Source organism: Centroberyx gerrardi, chromosome 17 (assembly GCF_048128805.1).
Source record: "Centroberyx gerrardi isolate f3 chromosome 17, fCenGer3.hap1.cur.20231027, whole genome shotgun sequence".
NCBI classification, from domain to species: Eukaryota; Metazoa; Chordata; class Actinopteri; order Beryciformes; family Berycidae; genus Centroberyx; species Centroberyx gerrardi.
In genome coordinates this window covers 18,321,372-18,347,024 of record NC_136013.1, presented here as the reverse complement: position 1 = coordinate 18,347,024, position 25,653 = coordinate 18,321,372, and the positions used below count along the sequence as shown (strand labels likewise).

Genomic DNA, 25,653 nt, shown 5'->3' with positions numbered 1-25,653 from the left:
CAATATTGCTTTTTAATTTACAGGAAGAGACTAAAAAAATGAATTATACGATTGGAATATGGAAAATGTTAAAGCGCCTGGATCGAATTGAAAGCCATCCTACGACTTTATTAGGCCAATTAAAAATTGTTTTAATAACATATTTTGTGCGTCTTTACGCATAAATATCGCCCGTCTCCCCGTATTATATCATACCAACGCTCTGATATATTTGAAACGTTTACCCACGTAAGAATTATGCAAATGTAATGGCTTTTCTTTTGCATAAAGTCACCTTGAGCAAAATACTGGGCCACTTCTATTATTCTATAATTCACAAGCACGCTTCAACACACACTTCAACACATAATAGGCCTGTTCCGAGGCACATTGGCCGGGTGTTTGTGGTCAACACACTCAACGCCTGGTAATTACAGCTGAAGGGAGTGACACACCAGAGCTGAGAAACTCAACTTAGTTCACTGATCCACACTGCAGCGGTTAGGTGTGAAGTTTCCAAAACTAGTGTTTACCTGCGTCCTGCCGAGGCCTTGCCCCCCGTTGCCCGGACTCATTGAGTGGGGGTGGTTCCTCTGCTGCCCTGCCCAGCCGTGGGCCGAGGTGGCTCCGTACTGGGGGCCCACGTCTTTCCCCAGGCCCATGCCGGCTTGCTGCTGCGCCGCGGGGCCACTGTAGTCTTGATAGGCACCGCCGTATCCCCGCATCATCGGACTGGGAGACGTCAGCAGCTGGTTGAGGGTCGGGGTGGCCCCCGAGGGATGCTGCTGCTGCTGCTGCTGCGGCTGCTGCTGCTGCTGCTGCTGACTTTGTCCGGGGAACCTCTGAAAGCCGCCGGAGGCTGCTCCTAGAGGAGCCTTGCCGTGGCTTGCTGAGGAGTTGCTCCCCATCATCATGTTCCCAGGCTGCCGGGACCCCGAGGGGCCCATCATCCCGTAGGCCCCGCCGCTGTAGCCCGCCCGGTACGCCGGGTACTGGTTGTACTGGCTGTTGTGGTACCCTGCTTCGTGTGAGTTCTCCATGCTGTTATGTGCCGAGGAGTGCATTATCCCCATCCCGCTGCTTTGTTGCTGCTGTCCGCCATGTTGCTCATAACAGGGCCTGGGAGTGTAATAGTTGTTATTAAACTCGGAGTTGTTAGCGCTCGGCGCCAAGTTGGGGTGTTCGTACCTGGCGCCCATCATCCTCTCCCCAGGTTTACAGGTGAGATCCCCCTCACCTTTCCCCGGCATGTGCTGCTGCTGCGGCTCCCCCTGGCCCCCCAACAGGTTCTCTTTGCCACCGTGGTGCTGGTGGTCCATCCCTCTGTCCCCCCGGGCCCCCTGGCCGTTGTTGTTGATGTTGTTACTTTGGATTTGTCGCTGCTGATGTGGCGCAAATTGGCCGAATTGCGGCGGCTGCTGCTGCGGCGGCTGAGGCTGAGGGGGATCTCCGCTCCCCACATATTTCAGCTTGTGGTTCGCGATCAAACCCGTTTCCATCGAGGAAGTCGTTGAATTAGTCGACGCCGACGCGGACGTAAGGTTATTCCCACCGTCCCGATCCTTCTCGTGGCCGTCCGGAGCGTTATGAGCCGTGGAAGTTGAATGGACCATGTTGAGCTCGTTTCGGCGGTGATGGTCTACATTATTCAGAGTCCCATCTCCGGCTCCCAGCATCGGTCCAGTCCGCTGTACGGTCCCTCCTCCTCCTCCTCCGGATTTCCCCGAATTGAGCTCCGGACCCAAACCGCTGGATAATTTCTTATTTTTGTTATTAGTTCTGGTCGGAGCCGATGCCACTTGCGCAGCCATGGTCACTCCAACATCTCAGCGCGCAGTGACAGCAAGCCCCGACCAGCCTCGCGTACAGAAAATAAGACAAGAGGGGAAGAAAAAACACAAGCTGGGAGGAGAAAAATGTATTCAATGGCAAAGCAAGCTTTGTTCTAGCGCTGTTGTTGCTGTGGCGGTGGTGAAATGGTGCGTCAGTGCGGCTTCATGTTGAAAGTTTCTCTGCCAGGTTTAAATGAAACTTTTTTTTCTTCCCCCCTCCACCTCTCCTCCATCCCGGTTCTCGGTAAAATGTAGCAGCGTCTCCCGGAGCCCTTGTGGCCCAGCATGGCATGAGAGAGAGCGGGCTCTACCAGCTTATCCACCTCCAGGGCTCCAGCGCGCCTCACATGGAAAATCCGGACTGGAGTAGCGGGGCATTACGCACGCTGCATTTTGATGTTTCGGTATTTTATGGTGCTTTACCGCCCGATTTTCCAATAAAAGGAGACACACGAATAGACCCCAAATTTCGTCTCGTCACATCAAATTCCCTCGTGTTAACATAAAAGCAAAATGTCTGTTAACTGCGCCCCAAACGCTTCGGGGATGACGCCTCACCTTGAGTTTAACAAAGATATTAGGCTTATTTTTACGCAAACATTAACGGGGGGCAAGTCGTGCGTCTCCAAATTACGCACGAATATTGCTCCTCCACTCTGCTCTGATCCGATCAAATACACACATCAGATGTTAAGTTAAGTCCAACCTTGAGTCTCCAAGCAAGACTCCAGATCGGATTTTCCCTTTTCCCAGCCTCTCTCTCCCTCGGCTCAAGCCAGTTCTCTGCAGCTCTGACAGGAGTCGGACACGCAACCACAAGCTGTGCGCAATAATGTTGCCATCGGAATAAGAATGTAATCACACTTTGTAGCAGCTTCAAATTTGTAATATCTATAACGTTACTATAAAGTTAATCCCGCTCTCTCTCCAATGACTTCTTTTCAGCTTGAAACAGAGTTATGTCCTCATACGAAAAAGAACCATAGTCCTGTAATAGATTTAAGAAGGATATACAAATATCACAGCTAAATTATAGACTAGATATAATATTCTATAGGATTATTCTAGGAATATCACAATGATACTCTAGCAGATTAAATATCATAAAATACGATTAGGCCACTATAAACTCACTGTTTCCCTATAGGAATGTAATATGAGTATTATAGGCCTAGCAATCTTTCATTAGGGTCTTATTTAAGGAAAAGGCTGCATTCTTTCACTTACTGTCTGTTTTGTTAGAGGAACTTCTCTGAAGTGACAATGACAATGAAAGATAATAAACTTACAAATGAGTACCATTTTTATTAGAAACAAAAAAAAATCAACCCCACGCTGTCGTTTAGGACCACACAAAACCTAAGTCTACAACACGCTGCATATTCCATCAGTGGTATTCAAACATGAATGCAAAATAGTGCTTAGTAAAGAAGCCGGGGTGTCTGTTGGGACCTGAATGAGCAGAGGGTCCGCTTTGATGAGATCAGATGCATTTGATCAACAGAGGGAGCTGCGGATGAAAGAAGGGCAGAGGGGGGCTGAGAAGAGACGGATTTGGGGATGAAGGTTGTGGTGAGGATGGCTATGATAATGATGATGATAGTGGTGGTGGTGGTAATAAAGATGATGATGATGGTGATGATGATGATAGTGGTGGAGGCAATGATGACCGTGGTGATGACTATAGGGGTGATGGCAAGCATGATGATCATATTTTTCTAACACCTAATTCTTGTTTTAGATCACATGGGCAAAACACTGAGGCACAATCCCTCTGCTTTTACAATGTGAAGTGATTCACTATATTGCCATGTCCGTGACAATGGGAAGACCCCTGCTGGAGATACTTTGTCAGTACAAGTCACATCTTAAAAAAAAGAATTGCAAGCAGAGAAGCACCTTATGTTTCAGGAGGACAGTGCAGAGCAAGAGGGCAGGTAGGTAGGTTTTATGCAGACACATTTATAAATAATGCATTTTGTGAGCATAGGAAGAGAAACAAACAACAGGATTCATATTATCACAATGATAGCAAGCGGGTTTATTCTGCATTTCCAAATGAAAGTGTGCTCATTGGAGACAAATAAAAGCGAGTGACATCCCTAGAAACCTTTCCCAGCCGTTTGCCTTTATGAGCCCATATGGCAGAGAATAAAAGCCATCACGTTGTTATAGTCCAACTACAAAGTCTCCATGGTGTTCACCATTCAGTGGGCTCCAGCCCAGCCTATAGCATCAACAGGACCAGATGGCTATTTATCTATAGGACACCCCGAGAAGACATCACATTTACATCCTCTGTGTATGTGTGTGTGTAGGAGAGAGAGAGACAGAGAGAGTGTGTAAGTGACAGAACCAATAAGTGACTGGTGTTATTCCTGAGTGTGTGAATGAGTATAAACAAAAGTATACCTCCTTAAATCAAAAAGGACTAAACATGAAGGAATAGTTGAGATAGATATTCACCACTGGTACATGTACACCTTTTCTGATTGGAACAAACCTCATCCACACCCTTACCGCTCTCTATACTTTGTGCACATGACGATTCCGGCTCCCATCAGCATACCAGATCAAAGACTCAGGTCTGATCTCATCTAGAGCAACACTAAGGCAGACAGTGAGGGGACCCGGGCATTAGCATATTCTATGATGGCGCCCCGGCTTTTCATGCCGTTGCCTCGGCTGCAGCTCTGGGTGTGCCGCCGCGCTGTGGCTTTGCAACTCTAATTTCCCTCTCTCGCTCATTAAAAAAAGCCCACTGTTCTCCTATTAATCCGCAGACACACTGATCTGTTTGAATGGCAAGGATGGGTGGGGGGGGGGGGGCGGGGGGGCGGCGGCGGCGGTGGTGGGGGGGAACAATGGCTCAGCGCATTTGCATTTATGTTTAATTTATAACCTTCAGGGGCCCCCTGATGCAGCAAGATTGAAACAATAACTCCAGACAAACACGGGGAAGAGAGGAGGAGGAGCAGGAGGAGGAGGAGGAGGATGGATGGAATTAAAAATATACAGATCTGGGATGGTATGTGCTTTGAATATGTGTGTGTGTGTGTTGGGAGGATGGTGCAACCGTGTGTGTGTGTGTGCGCACATGTGCATGCATTTTTGTGAGCATTCATTTGTGCATCTGCATCAAGGTATCTCTGAAACACACACATGCACGCACACACACACACACACACGCTGACAGAGAGGCAGAGGTCTCCAATCCGCGGGGGGATAACATGCCACGGTGAGTGTCTGTCAGAAGGAGAGCTGGAGCTGGAGCCTGTTCAGGGGGAGTCTGCAGGGATCTCCCCCTAGCAGCACAGCACAGCACAGCACAGCACAGCACAGCACAGCAGACAGCAGCAGCACAAGCCTGGCCAAGCACAGAAAGTGGGTCAGCCTGAAACACACGCACACACACAAAGAGACGCACACACACACGCAGCTCAGGAGGATGCAGCCCCGGTGTCACACTGTGGGTGTGTGTGTTTGAAAGAGAGAGAGAGGGAGAGGGAGAGGGAGAGAAAGAGAGCATGCACGGCAGGAGTGGAGATAGACGATGGCTTGTGTATAAGAGAGACAGCATGGTAGTGTATTTTGCATGAGCAGGGCTGTGGGGGTGGGAGGAGAGGGGGGTGGGGGGGTGGAGGGTGGAAAAAGCCTCTTGTATAAGTGGGGTTTGTAGCTGAAGACAAAAAACCAACCAGCCATTGTGAGCACACCTTATGGAAGTGCATCAAATTGATCCATAGTCTTTTCATTTCAGGCTTGGGTAAATAACAGCATTTGCATTGATCAGTCTGCAAAACCAGGCAACGATGGGCTGGGGAGCGTACGTGTGTGTGTGTGTGTGTGTGTGTGTGAGTGTGCATGTGTGTGTGTGCGTCTGAGTTTGTGTGGCTGCTAACAAAACACATCTCTTATTCCTTTCAGCTCCTTGCGGAGCCGAGGGCCTCACCAGAGCCCTACAAACGGCTATGATGGATAAAATGTTTTCAACAACGCTTGAGAAGAGTGGATGCTATTGTGTCCGCCTGTATACTGAAACACAGAATCACAGAATTCCCAGGACACCGCCTGCTCTATTTATGTGTTATGAAAAACATGACTCAAAAGAAAAAGGAAAACAGCTATGCTCTACTTTCACTGTCAGCTATCATGTGAAGTGTGAAGAAGAGGAAGAGGATGAGAGCGAGATACAGACAGAGGAGAGGCGAGGAGAGTGATTTTCTTCATCCGCAGATCCTATCCTGATGGTGACAGGGGACTGGGCTCTCAGCACACACACACACACACACACCCTCCCCTCCATCCCTCCATCCCCCTCCTCCCCTCTGATGCCTGTCACTGGTTCTCTCCTTCTCTCCCTCCCTTCTCCTGAGCGGAGGAGTGTGTGAAGTGTCCCCCGAGAGGCACAGACTCAAAGACGGCATTTACAAGATCCACACTGAGCCCACTTTTAACTGCCTGTGAAGAACTTCTCCCGCCGCCTTTGATGTGCCAACCTAATGGGGAAGAGCTCGCCGGCAGTCATTGCATATGTTAGCGAGGCAACGTGAGCTAATCCGCTAGCATTGCAAGGTAGACTTCATGCTGCTTGCAGTGAGTGAACACTTCAAATGCTGTATGGCTTTGGCGCATTGCTACCCTTGGAAAAAAAAATCCCCGTTAGCAAACACGCACCGGCGCGATGCATCAACTTTTACAGCAAATTAGTGGCACCGGCAGCAAAAGACGAGCGCTTTGCTCATTTCTTCGCTTCCACATCACCGTGGAATGGTGGAGTTAGCATATTCATAACTTGGTATAGAGGCCTCCTGATATGATCAACAAGAATATGGTTAAAACTCTATGAGATGTACAAGATGTAAAACCAGTGTTATGATCATTTATTCAGTTTACAGTAAGTACATGAGCAGATCCTCAACCCGTCTATTATTGGGATCAAGAAAATGCTGGAGCAATGAATCAGAGTGAATCAACAGCTTCGTGATTCCCCAGCCACCTGAAATTTCTACCCTGATGGGATGACTAACGTCAACAAAAGAGTCGGCTGAGTGAGATCTCCCACAGCGAAACACCCCGATACAGCCGGCACGCCTGTTCCAAGCAGATCTGCTTGCACGGCCTCCTGGGATACGTGGTCTCGAGGCTAGGAGGACTGACACATCACAGTGACTGGCGCCCCCTGCTTACACTCAGCTGAAAGGTCAAAGGTCGCATGACACAACTGGGCACACGTCTGCTCGGTGAACCCACAAACACACACACACACACACACACACACACACACACACACGCGCAGCAGAGCAAGAACAAGGACGCTCGTCCAACTTAGTTTTATCTTTAACAACGGCACAGAGAAGGAAGGCTTTCATAACAAACAGAGGCATTTGGAACGATTTTGAATTAGGCTAATTAGGTTTGTGTTTTGTTTGTTGTTCAGGAGGCATGATCAAAGTGATATTTCACCAATTTGTGTCAGCTCCGGAGGAGAGGAGGAAGAGTTTGGAGAATGCTGCCTATTAATCTCCTCAGGTTCGGCTCGCCGTGCGTTAGGGAAGGTAATCAAAACAAGAGAATTATGAATAATGAAAAGTGTTGATCAGAAATGGAACAAAACAGCGTATTTGTGCTTTATTACCGGCTTATTAGTAACAGGATTGGACTGTACACGATTTGTGCTTTTTTCATGTTTTCCGACTCTTTCAGGGGGGCTTCAATTTCAATGCGGGCTCTATCCTCCCTGCTCAGCCTGAGTGGGAGAAGAAAAATCAAAGGGATGTGGATGGCTTGACCCAGGAGCTCAGAGTCTGAGAGCAAGCGGCTGTTTTGATCTTATCTAATATTTATGAATAACTTCCTTGATATTTCCTTCACTCCGTGAAGCCGTCCGCTTTTACAGTGTTACACAATGATGTCTTAGAGGGGCGATGACGGAGATCAAACGGGGCCCGGGCTCAGAATACAGAGCGCGCTCTCTCTCTCCGTAGCCCGGGAGGAAACTCAGCGGCAAGCTATCTAACGCTGTGTGATTGAAATACAAGCTTCACTAGGCTGCAGCGTGCAGTTTGATGATATTTGTATTTGTGTCTCTGTCAAAGGAATATGGGCACGGGAAGGGAAAACACTGTCACTGTGTGAGCACAGAGATATGTGTGTGTGTGCGCACGTCTGTCTACATGTGTGACAGACTGAGTGACAGAATGAGTGGCTTGTGTATGCATCCTATGCATCTTCGCGAGCGGATACGTGTGTTTCCTGCAATAGAGCTGATTCCACAGTCAGCCTATCCTTGGCTCTCACACAGCCGCCAGCCACACAGCCATTCAAGGCTGTTTTGTTCAGTAATGGCATCAGATGCTTGCCACTATCTCCTCACAAAAGTCAAGTGTTCTCAACACGTTATTTGCCCAAAGTGGCCTTATTCCAAGGCTCTATTGTTAGCCTAATGGAGGCTAGACGACACCAAGACTCTAATTATGGACAGCAACGATCAGCCCTGATAATATTGAGAGCAAAGTGGGTAATTTGTGGCTGTTGTGTTGAAGGGTAGAGGGGAGGGGGAGTGAAGAGAGGGGTGGTGGGGAGAGGAGAAGAGAGGAGGTGGGGAAGTTGTTTTCTTGTGTCATCGCCCCGTCGTCCGTCACCCTAATCATTCCCCCAGAGCAGAGAGCCAAGACGCGGGCACAGCAGGAGAATATTAATGGACTGTGTGACATTATGGTTCCCGCCCATTCAAAAGGAATGTTCTATTACATTATGGGCCATCAACAGGTGATTTCTCACTGCTCACTAGGCTTCATCTGAGTATACTCCCATTCCACAAAGTGCCTGCACAGCACAGATCAAGTGCCCATTCGTCTTATTTAATACAGATATTACACATACAGTAGACCTACGTTTATAGATCAATGGCTTGTTTGTCACTAAGCTTGCCGCTTAGCCTTCCTGTTATCTGCCTGAAAGATTGTCCAATAAAAATTGATTGACAATCAAGATTTGATTGAATGGACCTTTACATACAATTCCAAATAGGTGGAGCTACAAGACGCCCTCCCTGCATCACGGTGCATTCTAGCAACCCAATTCCCCCAACAATAGCTACTGTGTAAGGGTGGACAAAGGTTGCCCTTTAGCTTAAGTGCGGCCTGAGGTAAACAGTCCATCACGATCAATACAGTGCAGTGGCAGAACTGGCAAGCCAGACACCAAAGCAACTCCACAAGTCTGTGCCTATTCTGTCAACACTCAAAATCAAAGCCCCTCTCCCTTGAGTGATCTGTCCAAACAATTAAAACGGAGCCTCTTTGTACCATCACGCCACTTAACATGTCAGACAGAAAAATGAAAGGAGCCTCATGTATTGGAACTGCATGCCGTGACGCCTCCTGTGACAAGCCCCACGGAGAGAGCGGCGCGCCACAGGAACGACGGCACTGTTCAAATTTTAAATATGTTTTGACACAAAATCAAAAGTTGCTCACTATTATGGGGGAGAGATTCCCCCGTTTTCTGTGTGATCACTTGTTAGACCCCTAGGTGAACTAGGCAGAAATACTGACACCTGAATATTCTCTTTGCGCTTTCTTTGACATTTTTGAGCAGATCTGGGAATCATTTCACATTGTGAGATATCATTTCATAGCGAGATTAAAGCTCTGATCTCTCAACATCTGAGGCTCATGAAAGCCACCAATGATCAGTGAGGATTCCTGTGCGAGTGTCTGGGTTTCATTCGGCTCACATTCTCCCTTCTGGTGTCCAAAGCTAGCTGCTGTTCCATTTCTGATGATAGTAAAATAGTAGATTTGACAGCTTTACTGCTGTGGCTCTGATAGCAAGTGTTGGGCTATTTCTCCCAATCCTGAAAATACACCGAACTAGAATTGCCAGGATTCCTCCGTCTATTGAAAGCTGATTGGCTTGATGAAGCTGACCCCCTAAGCACACTGATTGAACAGACACTAATCAACCAACCGATCCCATCAATCAAAATAGCCGCAGCCTGACATCATTTTGTTATACCACAATAGCTTGTTTGAGAATAATACATTCTCTTTTTACATTAATAAGCTTGAGTGGCTTTAAACATAATGGGAAGCAAGACTATTTCATGGGCTTTCACTGTACTCTATACATAATCCTGAGGATGAAATTCCTAATCTTCCACCAAACAGGGGAGAGGTTTTTAAACCAAGACCCCAATTACGCCCAGCCACAAATTAGCATGTTTAATGCAGCAAAATGTTTTAATAAAGAATAAAAGCAAGGCAGCAGAAAACAAAAGGCAACTGGGTAATAAGATTATCTCTGCCAGGCGGCCAGTGCACATCATTGTAGTTCACACAAATGGAAGAGATTATAAGTCACATTCAAAACAGCCTAATCCGTGAAAGACTCCCGATATGATTACTTTTCATTACGTTTGGTGACAGAGTGAGATGGATTTATCTTGGATCCTGAGGAGTCTTTAAAGTACAGTTGGACACGAAGGCAGAAAGCCAGTTGAAGATTAGTTGAATCCATCTGTGATAAGCTTCAGCAGTTTGGACACAAACACAGATAAACACAAATCTGAAGGCCAGATGATGTAATACACATTCAACAGCTATAGATCATCCCCACAGATCAAAAAAATTTACATAATGTATCAAAAGTGTATCAGTTTCCAAAACAAACACAACCGTTGCTCACTCATTTCAGCCAAGAAAATGTTCGATGAAAAGACTTTACACGTTTTCAGCACTGAGTGCCAGCAAGTTCCTCTCCAATCCAGCTCCCTCTTCCCGCTGCCTGCCATCTCGACAGCTCTTTAGCATGTTAGACTGCTCTTAGTCTTAGTTGCAGGTGTTTCCCACCTCTCCCCTCCTCTGTGTCCCGTCTCTCTGGGGCCAAATTCAGCCTCCTTCATCCCTGACCTCCCCTTAGTTCCTGACAAGGTCAAACATCTCCCATTAGGGAGAACTAGGCCTCGCCTCCTGCCGGAGAAGTATCCAAGTCATACATCGTGAAGGTCAGGGGCTGCATAATGAACTGGAAAATGTCAATTCTATTACTCCCCATTTAAATAGCGGATTTTCCGGCACCAGGAACAAGGGTGATATTTACCCTTTTTCCTGCGCAGGCCCGGAGCGAGGAGGCCTCTTAATCCAGCCTGGGGTGTGAAATTGAGTCGTATGTGTGAGGGAATGTGATTCCCTGGTGCCAGAGATGAGTGACTCTGCTATGTTATACTACACTGCAACCGAGCCTTCTTCATCAGGGGGAAAAACAGGAGGAGAAGACCTGTAATACCTTCCTCCCTGTTCATTAACGTACAGCTTTCAACAGTGGCAGACTTATCCACGCACCACTTGGTTGCTGCTGGAAAACAGAAATGTTGCCAGAATGTCAGCACAGAAAATAAGATAATAAATGCGTGATTGATATTCTAGTAATGCCAAAATGTATGCCCATTGAAGTGACGGAGCAATTACTAATTATCAGTCTGATTATTCATATTTCCCAGCACATTCACACACCGACAGGAATGTCAGCGGCTGCATAAATTAGCGTGAGAATAAAACAGGGGGGAAACGACGGGGCTGAGAGATGACAAAAGGGCATCCAAAGGAGAATGTTAATAATGATTCCTCTAAAACAATTTCCATTAATTTTCAGCCATCTCGCCGGGGAGTAATATCTACATGCCCGAGGCAGGTTTAAATTGCATAGTCTGCCTGAGAAAGGAGGCGGCGACTCCCCAGTGTCCAGCCGCTCTCATCAGGACAGGAAGACGCCGGGAACACACAGGAGACAGCAGGCAGCACCAAACTGGAAGCTAGGCTATTAGCACAGCGCCAAACTGGAGGGGAACAGAGTGCAGGAGGGACTCTGGATACCTATTGTTTTGAATGGTGCCGTGTAACAACACATAGGGGAGACATGGCCGGTGCAGGCCGATGCTGGAATTCCTGTCTACGGGCTCGTGGAAGGGAAAACATGGAGGAGATTTTGTTGACACGCTGCCTCAGGTGGACGGCGTAGCCAGGTTGTAGCTGTATCCGCCCGCGCTGCCTGGCGCACAGGCTAACAGACAATGTCAAAGGTAGGACGTGAATAATACCATCATTTCATATTCTGACTCCCTGCCAGGGAATATGTCACTTGGACACCGGGGTCACTTACCCAGTCAGCGTGTGAAGGCAGAGCCGGGGCCGCGAGCTCCGCCGCGAGGAGAGGAGAGGAGAGAGGAGAGGAGAGGGAAGGCAGCCAGCTAATGTCACACACGCCGGCGTCAGGGATCCTCTCCGTCCCCGGCAAGTTATTCTGCGGCCGAGCTGGCATCTCGCCTCTCCTCACGGCCAACGTGAGCCCGCTCGCGCGGTGACACCGGGCATGTCTCCTGGGTACGGGCACACCTGGCAGACTGTCAGCGGGCACAGGTTTTAAGAGAGGGCAAAGAGGGTAAGAGGGGGGAGGGGGTGCTGGGATATCTTTAGGGACGAGACAATTGTGTAGTAAACACGCTACCATACTTTGGAGAGCAAGTCAGCTGTCTCCACTATAGGTGAGACCGATATGGAGTTTTCAAGGCCGATATCAGTATCATGTTTTTGAATTGAAGTTGCCGATAGCTGATATTTTGTGGCGATATTGTATATTTTTTATATTCTACCTAATATGCTATAGGCTATTTTCATGCCAAAAATATTCCAAAATATGACAAGGATTCATTGTTTCTGCCAGGACTTTATTCTTATTAGGCCTCAAGCCTGAATCAGCATTCAGGCCATCATGTGACACAAAAACTCACAATAATAATAATAACCCCAATAAAACATATTCATGCATAGTCAGTTATACACTAAATATGTAGTCAAACAAACTGCATCATATCCATCCTATCGGCAGTGGATAACATTAGCTGACCGACATCAGATTTTTAATAAAAGGCCAATATCAATCCAAAATATCGGTCTAACCCTTTTCTCCACAATGTATTTCTCAGATATAGAGTGCTTTGTGAGAAATAAAACTGCATGCAAAACACACACAGACCAAAATCACCCCCCACCACCACGCACACCACTCCTCCCACACTCACTCGCACAGACAAGACTATATAATGAAAACAAAGTTCCCCCCCCCATAAAACTTTTTTAATATCCTGTCCCTCGCCTGCTCCTCTAAGAGGTTGGATGTCTCATTTGCAAGTGAGGGCCGGGAGGAGAGACGGCTGCCCGCCAGCCTGTCCGTCGAAGGAGCTCACGGGGGAGTGTGTGTGCACGAGAGTGTGTGTGTGTGTGTGTGTGTGTGTGTGTGTGTGATTAATATCAGGAGGGCAGGGCAGTGCTCAGGCTGCGGCTGTCGGAGAGAGAGGACAGTTCTTTTCACTGCCGCCCAGGGAGAAGTCTGCTGGCGGAGGGGGTAATGAGCCAGAAACAGGCTGAGAGGAGAGAGGAGAGGGCTGGAGAGGAGAGGAGGAGGCACAAGGACAGGCCGCCACATTCACTCACCCCCCCCCCCCCCACACACACACACACACACCTCCCTTCCACCCCCTTTCACTCACTCACTCTCTCTCCTTCCCTGACTCCCCCACACCCCCCACCCCTCCCACCCACCCACAGCAAGCCAAGCAGCATCAAGGCTCCTGTGGATTTTTTTCTTTGGCCGTTTGACACTCGTTCCCTACTTCCTTCTGTCTAGTTCTCTGTCTGTTCTGCTCTACGTCACACACTCTCGCTTGAAAATACATTTGTATATGTGGTTGCACACACACACACACACACACACAGTTCCTTGTACCTCTATCTATAGGAGGCCTTTCCACTGACTACATTCATTCCCTTATCCCTAACCCTAACCTTCACCACTACATGCCTAACCTTTAACTCCCTAACCTTAAAGTAACACTAGGCAAGATTTTTATGTAAAAATACACCTGTTTTATCAGCCTAAACCACAAAGTGGGGCTGCAGTAGAGAAGAACATCCCATCTCCTCTATCTGAGACCCCCTCATAGAATTGCCCTACTTGCCCAAATGAAATTCTGTCAGGTGTGAGCACTTCTCCATCCACAGGAACGAATCAAAACATAAGAGTGAAATCCAAACTGTCTCCTAAACAGCAGCGAAAGCTAGACTCACCAATGTTAGCTCTTTTGTCTCTCTTGTCCCTTATCCTTTGGTGTAAAGCGACCATGGCCAGGTTGGTAAACCTGAGTGTGCTGTGTGCAGTTTACTGACATGTCACATGATTTCTGGGTATGGAAGTTTACATTTTTCAAACAGTTACCTCTCACTGCCATTTGGAGCCACCAATGTGCAAATCTGCCTATAGTGCAGCTTTAACCCTAAACCCAAGTTCTAACCATTAACTAACCTTTAGCCAAACCTAATCCTAATTCTAACCGTAACCCTAAACCCAGCGAGTGTCCCACTCTGTCATTTAGGCAGCGTCTGACTTCCTCTTGAATACAAAACCATAACTCTGTCCTGCAGCTGCCACGCTCCTCCACAGCCCTGAAACAGTGCATCACCCGCCCAGGAAAATAACCCCTCCCGGCCCTGTAAATCTCCCCGACCACACCGGCACGCGAGCAACGCTCATAACCGAGATGGCCTCAGAGCACTGAGACATAAAACAGTCACAGCCGCGGGTGAAAAACAAAAAAAGGGGGGGGTTAGTGTGTGCCGCTTCACAGTGGCCGGAGGGCGACGAGGTAAACAAGAGGCCGCGGGTGGGGATTAAGAATGGGCGCTCGGTGTTGCGGCGGGGTCGCGGTGTCCGGGGCTAGTCGTGCTGCGTGAGAGGATTACCCCCTCGATGACAATTTTTTTTTTATTTTTTGAGCGCCGGCCGGCCCACTGACCCGCGTGCTTTCTGGATGGAGGTTTGGCCCGCGCGCTGAGTGACTGTCTGCTGAGAGAGGATGCATCCGCCAAGACTTATGAGGGGGGGATGGAGGGGAGGGAGGGGAGAGGGGGGGGGGGAGGGAGGGAGGGGGGGGGGCAGAAAATAACATGAGCAATTTCATAAATGGAAGGGAGAGGCTGTGACTTCCTAAATCGTCTGTGAAAGACAGAGGGAGGGAGCGGTGAGGCGGGGGAGAGGGGGAGCGAGAAGGACGAGACGGGGAGAGAGAGGGAGATGGAGGGAGGCGAGAGGGAGCGTGACGACGAGTGTGAAAGAGAAAGAAGAGGAGAGGAGAGGAGAGCCGGGGCTTGGTGGTAAATGGATATAACTGGGCGAGGGAGACGGGGGCAAAGTGAGAAAGAGAGAGTGGGAGAGATAAAGAGAGAAAGGGAGAGAGAGAGAGAGGCTGGAGAGATGAAAAGATGAAGAGGGCAGATTTCCCACCAGCTGAGTGAGCACCTCTATTACCCTTTCTCTCTCCCTCCATGCCTCCCTCCCCCTCTCTATCTCCGTGTCCTATCAGCCTCAGCGTGGCATCCTCTCACATCAGATTAGCTCCAGCCCAGAGAGACGGTTAAAACTCTTCTGTCAAAGTTATTTAAAACATATCTGACGCCGAGGCCACGCTCAGCTCTGCTCCCTCCCTCCATCCCTCTCCCCCCCCCCCCCCCCCCCCCCCCCTCTCTCTCTCTCTCTCCCCGTTCGTCCTTGTCGCGGCCCAACCTCGGGCTGAGGCTGCAGCTCCAGCCTCAGCTCAGCTGGGATGCACATCTCCCCATGGCGTCCAAAGTCACTATCAATCAAACATGAGGGCGCGGGGGAGGACCTAGGTGTGGCAGGAGGGAAGGAAGGAAGGGAGACTGCGGGAGACTCGCATAAATCACCGACCGGGGGAAATGATGTCAAAGATAAACATGACCTGGATATTCAGATGCATATTTCCTCTTTGGACGCAGGTCAGAAAAACAGCCCTTTCGGAGGAACGGCCATTTGAAAATTGATTCTTTTGTTGTCAGCGAGACGTGTTACTTTTACCAAAGAGGATAACAATATGCTCAGTATGCTCTTTTTTTTTTGACAGTTTTTTTATTCCCTGAAAATCGATAAAAAGATGTTAGGCGAGAGAAGAACAATGCAATCCAATAGAGTAGGTAATGGAAACAGGGCTTTATGGAGGCATGACTGTGCATTGACCATCAAGCCATGGATGACTCCTGTGAGTGAGCGGAGCAGATCGGGCCTCGAGTCCCCGTATGCCAAAGCTTCATCCCTCCTGATGGGAGAGGCCAGTTCGGCACGGCACGGCACGGCCCGCTTCTGACACAGACGGCTGTTTGAGCTCTCCAGTCATGGCCTCGGTGATGAATGGCCTCCACTGCTGGGGAAAGAAAGGAAAGGGGGCCTGGGAGCCCTCCGAGGATCAATACGTACGCACAGGAGGACCTGCCTCGCATCTTAAAAACCCTGATCCAGCCCCCGTAACCCCCCCTCCCTCGCTCCGCTGTCTCCTGCATCACTGACGGACGAGCCTGTGGGAGCGAGCGGGCGGGGAACTGAGGCTGAGGAGGGAGGACGCTGTGTGTGTGTATGCGTGCCTGTGTGTGTGTGTGTGTGTGTGTGAGTGAGTCGGTGCATGTGTATCTACATGAAGTGTGTCAGCAGGTTTCTAGAGGGGCTGGCATGTCAGCAAACTCAAGGTCGACACGGCACACGCAAACACACACACACACACACACACACAGCGCTGCAAATCCACCCACTGCTGATGCTCTGAAAGGGGCCACAGTGTGACATGGTAATTCAGAGGTGTCTAAGGCGATGGATATCCTATTAATGAGCCCAAAACAATGACTAGACTAATGAGCTTATAATGGGAATATTGAATGCATGGGAATGGGATTGGGCCTAGCGTGAGCCAAGGAGGGGGACCATTGAATGAGAGCCAATGCGCAAGGGCTAGAGGGCTAAAGGCTGGAGACGAATACAAACTGCAAGGGGCGTATAGCAGGGGCTGTGTGGAGGGGTGCACAGTCAACCCAAATCAATACACCCCAGCCTGCCGTGCCTCGTTGGGCTTGTGATATACGAGAGCGGGCAGCTTCTCTGAGCATAAATAAAACATGAAAACGCAACAAATTATCGGGCCAAATGGACAGAGATCTATTTACTCTGTAATGCTGTATTTTTTATTTGTCAGATCAGGCCGGAGTGGGAGGGGCTGATTGTTACCCTGCATCCAATTTGAGTCGACCGAGCGCCGAGACGTGATTCAGCTTCTGTTTGTGAATTAATGAATTAATCAAAGGCCGGTTGGTTGGGGGGACGGGAAGCGAACCGAGGGAGCGAGCGAACGGCAAGCTGTGACGGGCTAATAGCTGGAAAAGGAATTACAGTCCAATTGCTCTGTCTCATTCTGGCCCTAATGCTGCCTAGGCCTTTCGCCGCGAGCCGGGCAGCCCCTCCGTGTGATTTGATTCCATTTGGAGAGCCTTATTTTCCTCTTGATCTCACACATTAAGGACCTTGCTATTCACCAGAGCAGGAAAAAGGGGGAGGACAGGCACAGCAACGGAATGGATTAGCGGACAACTGTTGAGAGCGGGCAGGTCAATGTTTTAAATCTCTGGCCCTGTCCGGTTAAATCTGCTGGCCTGTACTTCACAGACAATCATGGATCTAAAAGGGTTGAATAGCTCTAAGCAAGATGGCTGAGAATAAAAGAAATCTGGTCTACAAAAGAGTAAGGTGGTGCCCTAGTGAAAATGGGCCTTTAGCAGCCCAGTAAGATAATGCTGCAGAAGTGGTTTAAAAACAACAGAGGCCACAAGAAATGGATCCTATTTTGGAACGAATCCCCGAGTGTCCTTCTGCTTGGATCTTCAAAAAATTCGAACAATCTTCAATCTGGACTCTCCAATAGAGGATTTGTTTTAAATGTTTAAAACATATTTAAATGTTTGACTGTCCAATAAAGCATATGTTCCAAATCTTGATAGATTTCAAAATCCAGTTGGATCAATAAAGTACTATGGTGCTACTACCATTCAACTTGAAGCCATCCATTTCCATCAGATACAGTTGACCTTCTGTGGACAGACATATCTGCTGTGTATGTGTGTGTGTTTGTGTTTGTGTGTGTGTGTGTGTGTGTGTGAGATGCTGAGGTAAGGGATGGAACTTTACCAGCAGTGCTTGTCTGCCCAGAGCGCAGCCAGCCAATTATCCCTCTTAATTATCTATTGACGAGATGGAATTGATGTTTTTGGAGCGCTGATTGGATAATCAGGAATGTTGGCCACTGTTATTCTCCTTGGCTGGTCTCACTCATCTGTCCAATCTGGTCTCCTTGTTTCAGTAATCTGCTCACTAGCACAACATATTCCTGCCGAACAATAATTTATGATCTTAGTGAGAGGCAAGGGAGATGTTTCATTTAGCTATCGAGGATAATATGAGACCACTGGCACTGTGCGTGGGGTTTAGTCGAGCTTTTCCGCCGTCACAAAGCTTTTCTCACAGCAGACCGATGCGTTCAGGAGCACGAATGGCAACCTTTTCCATTCTGCTCCGTTCATTAACCTCCACCTCTATCTGCAGACAGGCCGATGCTTCTTAAGGGCGCTCCATTTCCAAAACAACCCTGTCCTGAACAAAGGAACTTAGCCGCGTTCATTTCTGCCCCCTCTCTCCTTTCACATCAGCAGCCCATTTTCTTTAGACCCTGTTGGAGAGCGCGCTGGCACAGGACCAGGCAGGCGTCGGGAACAGGAGAGCGCCAGAGTGGAGTGACACTGATTGTGCCTCCTCTAATTAAACCCTGCCTGACCCCGGTGTTGGGACATCATTAGTTCTCCCTCGTAATCATCACACGGCAGCAATTACATTCTGTTTGGCCCCATTTGCATTTCACAAGATTTCCCTGAACAATCAAAGACGGATTGGGGGGAAAAGAAAAAAAAGAAGATGCCAAATAAAGCATGTGGGTCTCGAAAAAGCAGCTTGATTCTATTTCACGTCGGCACGTTGCACCGAAGTGGACAGTCATGGGGGAAAGAGTGGCTATTTGGAAAATGCCAAGGGGGCATAAAGGTTATAGGTTAAACATGTTGAGTCTCAGCGGCCAGGATTGCAGTCTGGGACCAAGCGCTTTCCCATACAGCCAAATGCTATCCCGATGTTCTCTGTAGGGACGGGCAGGCATGCACCCTGTGGACAACAAACCGCATCACACCATCATTCCTACCACTCAAGTGCTGAGAGTCCTACATTGTGCCAATAACCGAAAATGGCTTTATCGCAGAGATGCCCCTTTCTCAATTCCGTAACATGGCAAGACAGGGAGAGAGAGAGAAATTCAGACACTAAAAATAATCACACTCCAGAATACAGCAACCGTAATTCTCCCCTCTTGCAGAAAGTACACCACACATGCACGCACACACACACACACACACACACAGAATAGAGCCATCTATGTGAGTGCGTACTTCAGGGAAAAGTGCACAAGGGCAGATCCTCCATCTGTATTCTGGGTGACAGTAGCGTTGTGCTGGGGTAGCGTTTCTCTCCCCGAGATGCCGTCTACAGAGAAACAGCCGTACGTCACGGACATGAAAGAGGGCCCCTTTTGAAGGCTCGTGCACACAGTTGGCATCCGAACAAGCCGAAGGAGACTTTTTTCCCCACCAGCTCCTCTCATGCGGCTGCTGTTACTAAATCTGACAACAACAGCAGAGTAAGGTCGTCGTGTTAAGAAGAGAATTATGCCGGCAAATACCCCAGGGGCCTCCCGCTTTCGAGGCGGGAGACGGTCGGACGTGCGTCCTCATCTCCATTCCGCTGTAAATAAAAAATGTTGTCATTAGAGTCGAGTCAACCGCACGGATGAGAAGCGGTATATTGACAGTATACACGGCTTATTTGCGGCGAACTAAATAAGTGACAGTTGAGCATGAAACAAACTTGCGAGAATCTCAGCAGCTATTCATTCTGCCGTAGAGTCTGCTTGCTTGCAAACGACAAGATTACCATGCGCAGTTTTTCGAGAAAAATAACAACACCCTTCCCTTTACGATGAAACTGCTGGCGTTCACATCTGCTTTATCAACAGCTCCTATTATTGTCAGTTCACTGATACTCTCGGCTGTGTTTTATCCTTCCCGTGTGACCCCCCCCCCCCCCCCCCCCACCCACACACACACACACACACGCACACAGAACCCGCTTTTCTCTCTTAAACCGATCTCCACTCGAGTGTTTCTAATCTCTGTAAAGTCTGTTGAGAGACACTGTTGTAAAATGCACTCTTAACTGTGACTTGAAACAAGATTATCCAGCTGAGATACGGCGAGGTACATTCATTAGTTTGGGGATGGAGCTTGAGCTTTTGGGTTTATGGCAAGGTTATACCATCATATCAACATGTGACACCATACCACCCCGGTTACAGTCCAGCGCAATAGGAGAGAGATTTACCGACCTTCTATAGGACAGAGCCCAGCGGGCGTTATGGCCGTGAGCCTTAATTACATGTGTGACAGGCACATTTGCTTGATCTCGTAACATTTAAGTGTGTTGAAAACCACCGAAGACGGCCTCTCATACATTTGTCATGCACATATGCCGTGTATCGATCCATGACAAATTTAGATCCATGCGCACACACCCAAAGTCATGGATTGTCTGAGTTTATGGCTGTGCTAACACCCATACAGTAGATACATACATATAGGCTCTATGTACACTAGAAAAAAAAAAAAGTCTTTTCACTTTTGGCTACAAAGAAATCTCTAGGCTAAGACAGCAAACAAGAGGAAACTAGCTTTGAATCCAGCTTAAGTGCACCAGATTCTGCCTGTTTACACTGCTGACAAGCCAGGTTCTCTCCGTTCACACTCGGGCTGTCGCGCCTTTCAGCGTCTGATGCGGAAAGCCATATTTCTTTCGCTCGTGTCAGCAGAGCTATCGAGGCCCATACAGCCCATTTCAATCACCAAATACCAGACAGTCATTAAGAGATAATGAATCCCACATTAGAGCATGAAGTTTAAGGGTTGCTGATGTGTGTCCAACAGCACAGCACAAGATTCCAAGCCCCCCTCTGGGTAATTCAACGGCACCCCAGGGACCTAGTGCTAGTCCACTCATATAAACCTAGATCTTTGGCGCTGGCACAAGCGTCAGCGACCAGTGCGCCATCACTTCTAAACAGGATAACTGTAGCTTAGGATGATCCCCAGGTACCGGCCGATCTCATCCATTCGGCTCTGAGAGAAGCACATTTGGATCCATGCTTTATTTACTGCTTTATTAAATGCAAACTGAGCCCACCAGAGGGGAATATAGCAGGCTGGCTGACCGTGGTCCTTTGGCCTGGGGTTCATATAAAAGCCGCTAGGAATGCTAGGGGCAAGAGCACAGCAGAGGTGGTAAGTAAATGGAGATAATCGAATGCCAGGTGTAACCTAAAGCATGCTGTTAGGGTACAGAATTAACTGCAAGATTGAGAAGAGGTATACATTTTGATTGCTTTCTTCACAAAACATTAGCAATTTAGAAAAACAAACTATCACTCAAAGAGCTTGACAAAAACTGATGCAGTCAAAAGACCTTCATATTTTCTCCTGAAAGTGTAAATCCATTTTGATGAATATCACCATGATTTTTTCCTTTATATTTTTACTTCACTAGCCCACAATAGGCTTCACAATGAAATGAGTTTCCTTTTCAAATTGCAATTACTTTCTGAGGAAATTAATCATATAAAGGAACAACGTGATAAGAACTAATAACTGGTTATTACAGCATACAATGTTCATCATGGCTAAAAACTTACCTCATACCATCAGGAGAGAACAAAGTGCATTCTGGAGCCAGATTTCACATTAAGGCAATTTAAAATATTCCAGACTGCCTAATTTAGGGGTCGGACTTCTGTGTAACTTAATTCGACAAGATTAATTATACAATTAAATCCAAACTCCTCTCAATTATGTGGAGAAATGCTGGCTGCCTGCTCAGGCCGACCCTTCACCTTTGCAGAGGCGAGGTACCTGATAAGCATAATTTCAACAGGAGCAGAAGAAATTGCTGCCTATTTTGTCGCCGTGCTCGACTCAGCACATTATTGTTCTTAATTGCCGGCAGACTTCGTAACTATGCCCTTGACATGGAAAGGCAGAATGTTATGCCATTCACTCACACGTTACAAAACGTAAAAGAGCTCATTCCTGATTGACAGGACAATCAATTGAAACAAAAGACTTAATTGTGTGTCAATTGATTTTGTAATTACAATTGGCAGGCTCACCACTTCGGTTTCATTGATTTATCATCTGTGACGAGCGAGCAGCTAATAACATAATTTGGTGTTAGCGTATTAGTAGTCTATGCTATTTGCAACATGCAGAGTCAACTTGGTTAATATAGGCCTATGTTTGCCAGGCAGACTCTTATCTCACATAGATTTTGGCGAACAGGCATACATTAAGGACAGATGTGGACCAGCTGATGTTGTGATCTCCTCAATAGAAAGTATTCCTTGAGTGCTCTGTCGTAGACAACGGTAGCCCTTACAGCTGCATTAAGGGGCCACTGACAACCACAATGCGGTACCACTTCCAACCCCGATCGTGTTCCTTTCATAATTTATGTTGAGGCTGAGAGCCGACCCGGCAGGGCCGAGTCTGTCTGAGAGACCGGGGAGAGCAGGTGAGCTCATCCTCCTTGACAAGCAGCCATTATCAACACAGTTCTTAGAGTGAGGGAGGAAAATCACCAGGGATGGGTGTAAAACCTCTTTCAAAGACCTTCACAATCCCACTCTCTCGCTCTCCCTCTCGATCCCTCCCTGTCATTCTTTTACTCGCCCTCTCTTTCTCCTGCCTTCAGAGGAGAGAAAAAAGGGGGGGAAATGGTCTACTTGACCTTAATCTGCCCAGCAGTGAGTAGCAGAGAGATGACATGCAACCTCAGAGGTAAAGGGCAATTGTTTCTTTTTCCCTCTTCTGAGAGCCAATTTACGCCCCCCAGGGACTTTTTTCTGAAGCTGTGAACTATTTCAGGTTCTGCCACATTGTTTTTGATTCGCTCAGCTGGAAGGGGCTAGAAAGAGCAAGCAGCTTATTCTCAATCATCTCCCGGCCCATTAAATTCCATTCATACATCCTGTAATGGGGGAAGAGACACAGAGTGATATCTGAATTTCATGGAATACTGTATATATCTAATGTACACAATCTAAATACTGGAAAATGTGTTCTACTTGCTGTGATGGACTATTATAACAAGTCAACAATATCATTCATCCCATAGAAGTCCAACAAGTTGTGTGGAGCATAAAACAGAAACAGATTGAATATTACCAATCCCATTGGTAATGTTCAGTCTGAGTGCATACCCCGGGGAATGAGAGTGCACACCCTGAATGAGAAGGGCCATCAGAAGCAATTGGATTTAAGATTGGATATATAGACTCTACCAATCAGCAGAAAAAACAGGAATTTTATCACATGGTCTGAATTGGCCATAGTAATTTTATGACTAGGCAAGCAAATAGACTCAAAAACAACTATTCAACTCTGATATCTCTTCCCACTCACACTACCTGAGCAGCGATGGAACATTCCAGGCTAGAGCTCTATTACAGCCGACTGTAAAGCCCAATGTGTCGCTCCAGTTTAACATTTTCTTAGGCCAATCACATTCCACTCCAAGTTCAAGTGGCATGACTGATTGATTGGTTGATAATTTCACCTCAAACAGTTGGAGTTCTGCCCAGCAAGGGAGTGACACAGAAGAGAAACATCAACAACCTGACCCATGATTGCTGGATTCAAAGCAGAGGTGCTCCAATCAGAGCAAAAATCAACCACCTCATTAATGACTGAAACTTGAGTCAGAAGAGGCTGACTTAAAGAGGCTTTCCTGAATTTTCCTTCTTTTTTTTTCTGGCCAGGAAAGGCAAAGGAAAACGATAGCTCTCACTGTATAAGCAAAAATGACCTATCTCACTCAGCTTGCTAGGCGCAGCATATTGCACTGCAGCAAGTGCATCCATTTTCCCAAGCCATAAACAAAACATTTGTTAAGACTGGAATATTTAAATCAGTTTGTCAAGAGACAAAACCGCAGCTCAGATTTTCTAATAAAGCCACAAAAGCTCTGACAGATTTGCCAAGTGCTCATATAGAATAGTCAAGAGGCGATGCATATTTAACAATGTATAAAGGCAGAGAAATTAACCGCGAGACAAGTCTTGCCGAGCCAAACGCGAGGCATGAATTAATAATTCGGAGTGAAGTTATTAAGTTATTTGTTAACAGTAAATATTCTGTATGTGTCCCTGAGAGCATGACTTTTTAATAATTCGGAGTTTTTAAACTTTAATGCTTAGCTCCATTCTGGAAACAATGGTGCTTAGCTCTAATTGATTCCGCAGGCATGGAGTAATTATGATGGCTGTGTCTAAGTGAAGCCTAATCCACTTGGCCCTGGGTGAGAGGAGGGAGAGCGAGGTGCGAACAGAGAGATTTAGAGATATGGACGAGGACGACAGACGGCGCGGATGGAGGCGCGGGCTCCGATACATCTCCTGACAGCTTGACTGAACTGGAGGCAGCAGACAATACACTGGTGGGACTGCCTCCCCATCCTGAGCCATCCCACTCACCGTCCTCACATTATATTACACTCAACCCTCTCTTCATCAACCGGCCTCGTTTCTTCAGACGGTCTGGGGCCGGTCTATTCCCTCCACGCATTTCTCAGCCGTCCCCGTTCCTCGTATCGCTCTCTTCGCCTCTCTCGCCAGGCCGGCCCCCTGGAAGTGTCTTGTTGCTCGCAGGTCACTATGCCAACGGCAGCAGACAGAGTCAATCTCAGCAGGGGAGTATTTAATCCATCAGGGCTCAGTGTTAATTACTCACACAACCACAGGGCTCTGGAGTGAGGCTGGGTTGACGTTCCCTGACACTGCTTTTAAAAGGCCGCGATCCACCAGCCGTGTAAAGATTCTTTTGTCGAGGGCCATTACCATGGCATGGCACAAGTGAATATGCGAAAACCAAAAACACCTTCGGTACAAGCCGCAACTTTGCACTCGCAAATACTGTCTCGCGCACACACATACACGCACACACATCCGTTAAACGAGTGCGGGGCAGAGTAGCGGGGCAGGGTAAAACAAACACACATGGCGCAAACCCCCTCCAGGTAAAGGTGCACAGTGATCCGCGACTGATGGGGTTTCCCACAGGTCAGCGACACACACCGCTTCCCGGGGACCGCCAGGAGAGAAATGCCAATTGTCTCGCGGGTAAAGTCTCTATAGCCAATACACACACACACACACACACACACACACACACACATAAGGTCCTGTCTAGAGTGGCATAGCAGGCTCCGGTCACAGCTGCTCTCCCCCGCCTCGGGAGGAATTGCTTCCATTTGGCCTGTCACTTTGGCCGGGGCCACTGTGGCTTTTCTCATTTGTCAGAGAGCGGGGGCGATCCTCTGGCTCTCACGGCTAATCTGGGGCCGCCGGCAAGAGGAGACACACACACACACACTCTCTCTCTCTTTTCTCTCATCTGACTGATATAGCCTTTGGTTCAGCAGGGTCTTTTTATTCTTTCCATTCAGCGGGGGGGAAACAGAGGAGCGACGAGGAAGCGTGCGCACAAGAGAGAGAGAGAGAGAGATGTCGATGCAGCATCGGGGTCAAGGATATAACCTCGCGTGGGGCTCCATTTGTGGTTTTATACACATCTGTTGTAGGCCGACGAAGGCCGAATGAAGATGAGGGGCATATTTTCACAAGTATTTCAAAATGCTTCTTGCTATTGACTCGAGTAACTATGAACAACATAAAAAGGTAATTGGACAAGGTTCTAGTAATTACCTTCCGACAGAAGCAAAAACATCGCTTAAACTCTAACACCAAAAC

At 47.9% G+C, this 25,653-nt stretch overlaps 1 protein-coding gene across 1 annotated transcript in view; it reads right to left on the bottom strand.

The window, feature by feature from the left end:
- LOC139910004 (AT-rich interactive domain-containing protein 1B) overlaps positions 1-1,982 on the bottom strand; it is a 176,080-nt gene extending 174,098 nt beyond the window's left edge. Inside the window, exon 1 of the mRNA XM_078289400.1 lies at positions 513-1,982. Coding sequence (XP_078145526.1) covers positions 513-1,790 — 1,278 coding nt within the window. The 5' untranslated portion in view covers positions 1,791-1,982. The remainder of the gene's footprint in view (positions 1-512) is intronic.
- Between the last annotated feature and the right edge of the window lie 23,671 nt (positions 1,983-25,653).